At 44.7% G+C, this 11,106-nt stretch overlaps 1 protein-coding gene across 1 annotated transcript; it reads left to right on the top strand.

The window, feature by feature from the left end:
* Nucleotides 1–859: 859 nt before the first annotated feature.
* fga (fibrinogen alpha chain) lies at nt 860–10,343 on the top strand (the record flags this gene model as incomplete). Its single annotated transcript, XM_084329677.1, has 8 exons — nt 860–916; nt 1,592–1,693; nt 1,954–2,137; nt 2,861–3,006; nt 5,786–5,884; nt 6,465–6,635; nt 8,413–9,016; nt 9,634–10,343. The coding sequence occupies 8 exons, from the start codon at nt 860–862 to the stop codon at nt 10,341–10,343; spliced, it is 2,073 nt and encodes a 690-aa protein (XP_084185803.1).
* Nucleotides 10,344–11,106: the final 763 nt, after the last annotated feature.

Below are 11,106 nucleotides of genomic sequence, written 5' to 3'. Positions count from 1 at the left end.
TTTCTATGTCAAATGTATATACTCTCTTTTCTAGACTCTTTTTGTATCACAAACAGTACTGTATTTGCAAATCTGGTATGTCATAAATGTATAGATGTAGCAGTACTGTATATCTGTATGTCGTGTATGTCATATATGTTATGATGAATTGAAAATGGGGGACCCTGATGTAAACAAGACGAAAGTCTTTCTCTGGTCTGCATCCCCTTAACAATTGTATGTATTGAGCTGTACTGTACTGTACCCATCCATTCTGCAATCTGTTAATAAAGTTTTCAATCAATCAATCAATCAATCAATCACAGAAAATGTGAGTAACAAGTTTGTCTACAACTCAAGTTCAGACCTATGTTACTCTATTTCATTAGCACTAAAAGTGATTTTTTTACCAAGCTCATCCATGTGCTATAAGTAGTATTTTGGTTTGCTAAAAAGCATAGTCATCAAAAACTAAAACTAAAATGACCACTTTTGGGAGCGCCTGTTAAGAGGTTAGAGGCAGTGGTTCTCCCATGAGGTCCAGGGATCCTTGAGGGGTTCCCAAGAAAGATGGGGAATAGTTTAATTTCACAGTTTAATTTGCTACAAGTTAGTCCAGTGAGAGAATATGAGTACCTTCCAGTGAGAATGGAGGGAGGGCAAGAGAGAGAGGAGGAGAAATGAGTGAGTGGGGTGAGAGCACAGGAGGGAGGGAGGGAGGGAGAAAGAGAGAGAAGCAGAGAGACAGGTTTCTAAACAGTGTCAATGAGTCATAGTTTTCTATGAGTCAGCTGTGGGGCTTCAAATTCACAGAGACGAGAGGAGAAGCAGCATTGAGCAGCAGATTCTCACAGAGAACGGAAGGAAGACAGCGAGAGAGATGGAAAGACTGACGACACTCGTCTGCCTCGGCCTGCTGCTTGTGACCTCAGCCTTGGTGAGTAATGACACAACTGAGTTGGTGCCTCAACATTATACAAAATGTTGAAATAGTTTAATTTGATGTCCTTCGTTTCAACATATTTATATTAAAGAAAATTAATTATTCCGTTTAATTTCATTATAATTCCAATCGTGTTCCAATCCTCCATTTGTAAAGATTTGTCCCATGTTCCACATCGCTTAAATACTGTTGTCAAATTAACTATTAATTGTCTCTCAGCCTCTCAGTAAATTCAAAGGAAATTCAAATAATTGTTCCCTTGGTGTTACATTACATCATTCCAGCCATCTATGATTCTGCTAATCTCCATCCCAAGTAAAGGATTCACTCTCAATTCAGGCAGTTTTTTTTCTTCTTCCCAATTTTACAAATATTATATGAATAATATAGATATTCTTGAAAATGTGGTTTGAACAAAATTCCAGGTTGGCTTAAATTGCAACTCATGCTGAAATGTGATTTAATTTCCAGAGCATCTGTTTATTCCTATTTAATACAACATGTGTTAATAATAGCAGCAACAAATGCTGGTTGGTTGTAGATAATAAAGATATTATCTTCTCTCTCTCTCTCTCTCTCTCTCTCTCTCTCTCTCTCTCTCTCTCTCTCTCTCTCTCTCTCTCTCTCTCTCTCTCTCTCTCTCTCTCTCTTTCTCTCTCTCTCTCTCAGGGACAAATAGACCCCAGAGGGGCCCGTCCCATAGAGCACGGCTTCAAAGCTGATAAATGTGCCACTCAGAAGGAGTGGCCCTTCTGCACCACCGACGACTGGGTACAAGTCTCACCTTATTGATTCCTTTCCTTTCTCTTCCTCCTCGTTTCTCTTCCTCTCTCCCTCCCTCTCTGTCCCTTTAGTCCGGGTTACTGTTTCTTTGACCTCTGGTTAGATACCAACTTCATTTAGTTGTATTCTGTACTTGTGCTGGATGATGACAATACATTTGAATCTAACTCCCTTATCACCATCTCACACCTCCATCCATCCCTTCCTCCATCCATCCTTCCTTCCGTCCGCTCCCTTCCCCTCTCTAGGGTCCTAAGTGCCCGTCCGGCTGTAGGATCCAGGGTCTGTTGGATAAGTATGACCACGAGATTCTGAAGAAGATTGAGAAGATCAGATCTCTGCTGGAACAGAACCAAGCCAACTACCGCTCTGCCGACCAGGTGTCCAAACAGACCTATGCCTACCTGACGGAGAAACTCACCACCGATGCAGGTGTGTGTGTGTGTGTGTGTGTGTGTGTGTGTGTGTGTGTGTGTGTGTGTGTGTGTGTGTGTGTGTGTGTGTGTGTGTGTGTGTGTGTGTGTGTGTGTGTGTGTGTGTGTGTGTGTGTGTGCGTGCGTGCGTGCGTGCGTGCGTGCGTGCGTGCGTGCATGCATGCGTGGGTGCGTGCGTGCGCGTGTGGCTTCTGTGGTAAATCATTAATCCGTAAAAACACAGGAATACTATAAATCACTGCAGTATGTCTATAGTAAATCTCTAAAGTGTTGGCAGCAGCAATGACAACAAAAACTCAAATAAACATTGTAGAACGCACTACATAAAATCTCCTGTCAGCTATTGATATTAGAAAACACTGCAACAGGAAATAAATGTGTGTTCAGGCTGTTCCACTGAAAGCCAAGGTGATTAGAAAAGAAAGGTCTGGACGTTGACAACGTTTCCTTGACAACAATGTGGAAATTCAGTGCTGGAACCAGGATTCTGGACTTAGTCAATGGTCCAGTGGTTCTTTACTTCCTCATCAGTGACAAAACCTTCCTTATACAAGAACCTTGCTGAAAACATCGGTGACCAAACCTTCCTTATACAAGAACCTTGCTGAAAGCATCAGTGACCAAACCTTCATTATATAAGAACCTTGCTGAAAGCATGGTGACCAAACCTTCCTATAAGAACCTTGCTGAACGTGTCTATATGAAACCCCTCTGTCACCAGGTAAAGACACCAGCTACTATGACTTGGCTCAGAACCTCCGTCAACGCATCGTGGACATGAAGATAAAGATCGAAAGACAGCTGAGGACCTTGCAGGCCATGAAGGACAGAGTTAAAGACCACGTCATTGATATGCACAGACTGGAGGTACGGAGACACACACACACACACACACACACACACACACACACACACACACACACACACACACACACACACACACACACACACACACACACACACACACACACACACAATCCCATCTAGGTTAACCGGGATATTAGTCAGTATTTTGTGGATTTACACAACAATTGGTTTTGATCAAGCAACCTGATTGGCTGAGACCAGTGTGTTACTTGCCACACTCCTATGCAGAGCTGTCTCTACGCCTGTACATCACAGCCTGCTAAAGCCCTCTGTCTCTACGCCTGTACATCACAGCCTGCTAAAGCCCTCTGTCTCTACGCCTGTACATCACAGCCTGCTAAAGCCCTCTGTCTCTACGCCTGTACATCACAGCCTGCTAAAGCCCTCTGTCTCTACGCCTGTACATCACAGCCTGCTAAAGACCTCTGTCCAAGAGAGCTAACAATTGTACCAAATCAGGACATCCGCGACCAAATTAATTTGAAAGAAATTGCGAACATCACATATAACATTGAATTGGGTGAATACAGAGTATCACTTAACCAGAGATTAAGCTGGTATAAACATTTATGAGTTATGCAGTGATGTAGTTATCAGAAAAGTAAACAGACTATAGTTCATGTATTTTTTGCATGAGGAAACCAGATCTGGTGGTATGGCTGCGTTCATTGTTGTTTCAATGGTCACACATGGTCATAAACAAGGCTACACAAACGCTGTGAAACTAAATTATCTAAAAAAAAAAAAATTATAAGAGAGACTAAATAATATTGGGAGGAATAATAATATAATGTAACTTATTCAATATGTTAAGGAAAAATAATAAGAGTATAGGTAGCTGTTAGTTTACTTCCTCTTTGAGGAAGAGATGAGATGTTTGACAGTGGAACACAAGTGGAACTGCTACTGTACATCGTCATGGCTAGGGGTTGCTTAGCAACACAAACACACAGCAGAATTAACTCTTCATCAGAACTTGATATCTCAGTGTTTTATTCATGAAATCAGATATTGTATTAAAAGTGTTGTATAAAAGCAATAGAACACTGGACATGGTTGTGTGTTTTAGTGAATAACATCACAGCTGAAGTGACTTGCCTCATCTCCACTAGCCAGGGTTTACCATACCATACCGTACCATACCATACCATACCATACCATACCATACCATACCATACCATACCATACCATACCATACCATACCATACCATACCGTACCGTACCATACCATACCATACCATACCATACCATACCATACCATACCGTACCGTACCGTACCATACCGTACCGTACCGTACCGTACCATACCATACCATACCATGCCATGCTAGAACATGGCTAGCCCCAGCCAGGCTGAGCATAGCTAATGGAGACACAAACCCAACCCGTACCATGCTAGACCATGGCTAGCCCCAGCCAGGCTGAGCATAGCTAATGGAGACACAAACCCAACCATACCGTACCATGCTAGACCATACCATACCATACTAGACCATGGCTAGCCCCAGCCAGGCTGAGCATAGCTAATGGAGACATGGCATTATATGAATTACTATGACACACTCTTTGTTGTGTTCTATTGTGGGAATAAATGGGAATACACACCAAATTAAGAACATGTTATTTCCATGACCGAGGAAAGTTCAGTCAATATTAATGAACATGAGCTACAATCTCTCCCAAAGAAACCAGAGAAGTGAGACTTGAACTTGTGACGTTATCATCAAGTCTGCAGCTGCTCCAGTCTGACATGTTAGTTAGGTGCTGGGAAAATAACATAGGTACTCCTTGCAGTTGTGCCAGAGTTTGAAGCCATTCAGGATTATTGTTCGTTGTGATGTCACTAGCGGGACACAAGCAATAAATGAGCTTTAATTAATCAACTAGTTCTGTTTTTCTGGAGCCAGGAACATTGATTACCTAATGTACTGCACTGTTGGTGTTGGGTAGTCAGGGAGGGAACATTGATTACCTAATGTACTGCACTGTTGGTGTTGGGTAGTCAGGGAGGGAACATTGATTACCTAATGTACTGCACTGTTGGTGTTGGGTAGTCAGGTAGGGAACATTGATTACCTAATGTACTGCATTGTTGGTGTTGGGTAGTCAGGTAGGGAACATTGATTACCTAATGTACTGCACTGTTGGTGTTGGGTAGTCAGGTAGGGAACATTGATTACCTAATGTACTGCACTGTTGGTGTTGGGTAGTCAGGTAGGGAACATTGATTACCTAATGTACTGCACTGTTGGTGTTGGGTAGTCAGGGAGGGAACATTGATTACCTAATGTACTGCACTGTTGGTGTTGGGTAGTCAGGGAGGGGGGGAAATAATTATTTAAAAATGTGTTGCTACAGCCACCAACAACACTGTGTTGAATACAAGGGAAGAAAGAGGTGCTGGAAAATAAATTATTACAATTAGATTTAGACTAGATTACATTTAGAAAGAAAAAAAAGAATCGTGTGGATTCAAGGAAGTAAAAAAGAATTTGTTGAAAAGAGACATAATAAATGTCCCCTTTAACTTAGATATGAGTTATTCTCTGGAAAACTGTATAAACAGTGAGAAATATGAGAACATGTATTAAGGCTCTTGTCTCTGGAAAACTGTATACAGGGAGACATTATGAGAACATGTCTTAGGCCTCTTGTCTCTGGAACTCTGTATAAACAGGGAGACATTATGAGAACATGTCTTAAGCCTCTTGTCTCTGGAACTCTGTATAAACAGGGAGACATATTAGAACATGTTTAAACAATCTCTTGTCTCTGGCAGGTGGACATTGACATCAAACTGCGCTCCTGTAAAGGCTCCTGCCAGAGCTACACAGAGTTCTCTGTGGACCAGGAGAGCTATGTGGCTCTGGACAAGCAGGTAAACAAACACTTCAGCACAAATGTTTGATACAATTATTGTATAAATGGACCTAATCTTTTTTAAATGTCTTTATGTTAAAGTATAAGACGATGCACTTGAAGATAATGGAACAAAAAGACTTGAAGCAACTCTACCTTCTTGTGTACTGTACACTGGACTTTTTGTTTCATTTCATGTCTGTCTGTCTGTCTGTCTGTCTGTCTGTCTGTCTGTCTGTCTGTCTGTCTGTCTGTCTGTCTGTCTGTCTGTCTGTCTGTCTGTCTGTCTGTCTGTCTGTCTGTCTGTCTGTCTGTCTGTCTGTCTGTCTGTCTGTCTGTCTATATATCTATCTATCTATCTATCTATCTATCTATCTATCTATCTATCTATCTATCTATCTATCTATCTATCTATCTATCTATCTATCTATCTATCTATCTATCTATCTATCTATCTATCTATCTATCTATCTATCTATCTATCTATCTATCTATCTATCTATCTATCTATCTATCTATCTATCTATCTATCTATCTATCTATCTATCTATCTATCTACCTACCTACCGACCCTCTCTTCTCTCCATCCATCCATATAGATGGACCAGCTGGAGTCTCGTTCCAGTCAGAGTGTTGAAACGGTGACCACTCTGTACGTGATGAAGAGCAGAGCCATGAAGGACGTGGTGATAGACAGCAGGTTCAAGTCCAGTCTGGACGTGGACACCGGGACGACCACCCCCCAAGAGAGACAGGAATTCTTCCCTGATGTAAGTGTTGCTGATGATTAGATTAGATTAGACAGCTTTATCAATCCCCAGGGCGAAAATCGTTTGCCACCAAATCAACTCATACAGACAACAATCAGTGAAACAATGGAAGCCATTTGAGACAGCTAAAAGGTGCTGTGAATCTAGACCAACGTCTAAAAGTGTCTAAATGTGTCCACTGCTGGAACAAAGGACTCTGGGTCTTTCAGTAGAACTGAGGCACCACTAGTCGCTCAGTAGAACTGAGGCATCACTAGTCGCTCAGTAGAACTGAGGCATCACTAGTCGCTCAGTAGAACTGAGGCATCACTAGTCGTTCAGTAGAACTGAGGCATCACTAGTCGTTCAGTAGAACTGAGGCATCACTAGTCGTTCAGTAGAACTGAGGCATCACTAGTCGTTCAGTAGAACTGAGGCATCACTAGTCGTTCAGTAGAACTGAGGCATCACTAGTCGCTCAGTGCCCCCCCCCCCCACCCCACCCACCCAACCACCTCCAATGTACAGTTTCATCGCTAAATGATACTCTCTTTTTTAGACTCTTTTTGTATCACAAACAGTACTGTATTTGTAAATCTGGTATGTCTGTAGCAGTACTGTCTATCTGTATGTCATGTATGTCATATATGTAATGATGAATTGAAAATGGGGGACCCTGATGTAAACAAGACAAAAGTCTTTCTCTGGTCTGCATCCCCTTAACAATTGTGTGTATTGAGCTGTACTGTATTGTACCCATTCTGCAATCTGTTCATAACATTTTCAATCAATCAATCAATCAATCAATCAATCAATCAATCAATCAATCAGTAGAACTGAGGCATCACTAGTCGTTCAGGAGAACTGAGGCATCACTAGCTGCTCACTGAATGAGCTTCTGGGTGCATTAAAAACACTATGTAATGGATCGACCTTCAAAATACAGAACCGTTTTAAATGTAGCCCTTGTTCTCTTTTCTACAGTGACCTCAAGTGAGTCTGGGCTGGGTAAGGCTAATCACTGAGCCAGCCTTTCTGATCATCTTATTGACCCTGTTTTTATTAGTCCATGGGCCAGACCAAGCAAAGACAGTCAACCCAGTTCCTGTCCAAAATCTATGCCCACTGTTACCAAAAGAAAGCAGAGAAGCATCAATGCACCAACTCCAATGTTAGCAAGTTACAAGGGGTGGGGGGGGGGGGGGGGGGGCAGTGGGTGTGAGGGCCAGCACAAAGCAAAGGTGCAGATGCCAATAGTGCAGACAATAATCAGCTTGCCAGAGAGAAGAACCTTGCTTGGGTCCTGGTACACATGTCCCAAGGAGGAGACCAGTCAGTAGCTGGACAGGATTCAACACCCTGACTCCACGTGTCCAGATGTCGGTTGTCCCCGACAACGTAGGCTATCAACATCGTGAATGTACCGAAACCAGCTTATCAGTATCATCAGAAGAGTGGATTAAGCACTCCACCCATGGTGTCGTTGGTATAGTGGGCTGTTTGCTTGTTCTCACACACACACACACACACACACACACACACACACACACACACACACACACACACACACACACACACACACACACACACACACACACACACACACACACACACACACACACACACACACACACACACACACACACACACAAGCAAGCACACAAACACACACACACATACACAAGCAAGCACACAAACACACACACACAAACTTGAAGACTTGAAGATATTCCCAAGTCCAGTTCAAAAGTATGTAACCTAGTATTACATAAATGAACGTCTCCTCCTCTCCCCTCAGGTCTCCACCATCCAACTCACAGTGGAACCAGAAGGCGCCTCCCCGGCGTCCCCGGCAACCGTCTCCAAGGTCCCAGGTACTTCCTTTTCCTCCTCGTCCTCGTCCTCCTCATCATCCTCCTCATCCTCACTCGACAACCGGGGCGGCTCCACCGACTCCATCATTGAGATCGGATCGCTCGCGGGTTTCTTCGGGGGTTTCGAGGCGGCCACCGGAGGCCAGCCCGCCACGGCCCACGTCTCCACCCAGAGCGTGTCGTGCACCCAGAGCACCAGGACCACGGTGGTCCACACCAAGAGCGGCCCGGTGGAGCGGACGGAGACGGTGGTGGAGGGAGGGCCAGAGTGCCGAGCCGTGGACTTAACCAAAGGCTCGGGGTCGTTGATGACCCACATCACCTCCTCTTCTTCCTCTTCTCACTCCGCCGTCAAGGGGAGCCTCGTGGACACGAAGACGAGCTTCCCGGACCCGTTCGGGGCGTTCCCGTTCGGGGCGGACCTCGGGGGGTTCATGACCGACGGTGGGGACGACGACGTTCCGGATTTCCACGCTCGGAGCGTCAAAAGCGTGCGCGTAGAGCGGCAGGCTGATTATGAGGGAAAAGGTACTACGACGTCAGACGTGGAGTGAAACTACGAGGCCCAGGATGCATTGTGGTGCAAGCCAAGCCCGTTCAGCTAGCTAGCCCACTATAGAGTCAGCTAGCTCCTTAGCTAGCCTTATGTTACCAAAATGAGAAGTGAACCGCTGTTATTGTTTCATTTAATTGTATTATTAGTCGGAAAGAGATGAAAGTGATTATGATCACGTCAAGATCTGCAATTCATAAAACATTTGGACTGATTGTGTGAAGCACGCAAAATGTTTTAGTCATGACCATGGTGTAATTGAAGAATCTTAATGGAAAAAGGACTACAAGAATATACAGTTTTTTGTACATATAACGTAAAAGATTTGTCAGGGAAAATGTCTATCTCTTGTACCACACATTTAATCAAATCTACTATTCATCCTCTCTGGGTTTGGGGTTAATGATAGTCAGATGAAACTGGGCATATATTTCCCCACTACATTAGCATTTGGTAGGTAGCATTAGCATGTCTAGGTACAAGTGCCTCTGCTCTTAACACGGTTACATTTCAGCTCAGCCAACCAAGGACATCCCCCTCCAAGCTAACTCGCACCCCCGCCCCCTCCCCCGCCCCTCTCTGTTTCTTTTAGATTGCGCCGACATCCAGCAGAAACATCTGAGCGGGGAGTCGAGCGGCCTGTTTAAAGTCAAACCCGCTGGTTTGCAGTCCAGCGCGTTAGTGGAGGTTTACTGCCAGCAGGAGGGGATAATGGGAGGCTGGCTGTTAGTTCAGCAGAGGGAGAGCGGGGAGCTGAGCTTCAACCAGACCTGGTCCGACTACCGGGACGGTTTCGGCTCTGTCGACGCGCGGGGCAAGGGGGAGGTTTGGCTGGGCAACCAGAACCTTCACCTGTTGACCAATCGGAGCGAGACCATGCTGAGGGTGGAGCTTGAGGATTGGGAAGGGGGCGAGGCTAGCGCGGAATACACAGTCAGGGTGGGGTCGGAGGCGGAGGGATACCCGCTGCACGTGTCGGGGTACACCGGGGACGCCGGGGACGCTCTGGTGAGAGGGGAGGACCGGTTAGGCTCTTTCCTGTCCCACGCCGGGATGAGGTTCAGCACCTTCGACAGGGACAGTGACCGGTGGGAGGAGAATTGCGCCGAGATGTTCGGGGGAGGCTGGTGGTACAACAACTGCCAGTCGGCCAACCTGAACGGGGTTTATTACGAGGGAGAGTATGAGCCGGATAAGAACAGCCCCTACGAGGTCGAGAACGGAGTCGTGTGGCCCACGTACAAACCGGCCGACTACAGCCTGAAGAGAGTGAGGATGTTCATTAGGCCTGCAGCCTTTTAAAGGAACAGAGGCAGGAGGAGGAGGAGGAGGAGGAGGAGGAGGAGGAGGAGGAGGAGGAGGAGGAGGAGGAGGGAGGGAGGGAGGGATGGAGGGTTATTGAGGAGGTGGAAAGAGAGTTGTTGATAGAGCAGCACTGGGAACTGACTGTCTTCATGTCTCGGGGAAAAAAACAATAATATCACCGCCTTCAAGGATCATTTCCATTCAAACTAATACTATAAAATAGCCTATTGCTATAGGTCAGGATGTCATCTAATACTATAAGATAGCCTGGTATAGGATGCTACCTGCCAAACAACCACCCTGCAACATCCCAGGGTCCCACACCAGTTCCCAGGCCTGAGTCTGACAAACACTGGCTTAGAGAGAAGAGAAAGAATTAAAAGACAGAAAATAGGAAATAATATGATAATAATATAGGACACAAGGAAAGGCCCTTTTCACAGCAGCCATTTTGACTTGTCATAGATAGGTAAACAAAGGTGTAACCATAGGTATAGAATAATGATATTATGAATAATATTCTGCATCTATGGTTACATAATAATTCCTATTCTATATCTCTGGTTACAGAATAATGAATATTCTATATATGGTTATACCTTTGTTTACCCATCTGTGACTCGTCAAAATGGCTGCCATGAAAATGGTTCAGGAGGAAGAAGGGAATGGGAGCATAGAGGGTGAACAAATACCTTCCAGTTTGTTGGCTTTTTAGTGAATCATTAGGTTATTTCAGTTTCCCTGTGTTTTCATGTTTGCT

Source organism: Notolepis coatsorum (assembly GCF_963971535.1).
Source record: "Notolepis coatsorum genome assembly, chromosome: 1".
Classification (NCBI taxonomy): Eukaryota; Metazoa; Chordata; class Actinopteri; order Aulopiformes; family Paralepididae; genus Notolepis; species Notolepis coatsorum.
This window is presented reverse-complemented; position numbering and strand designations above follow the sequence as displayed.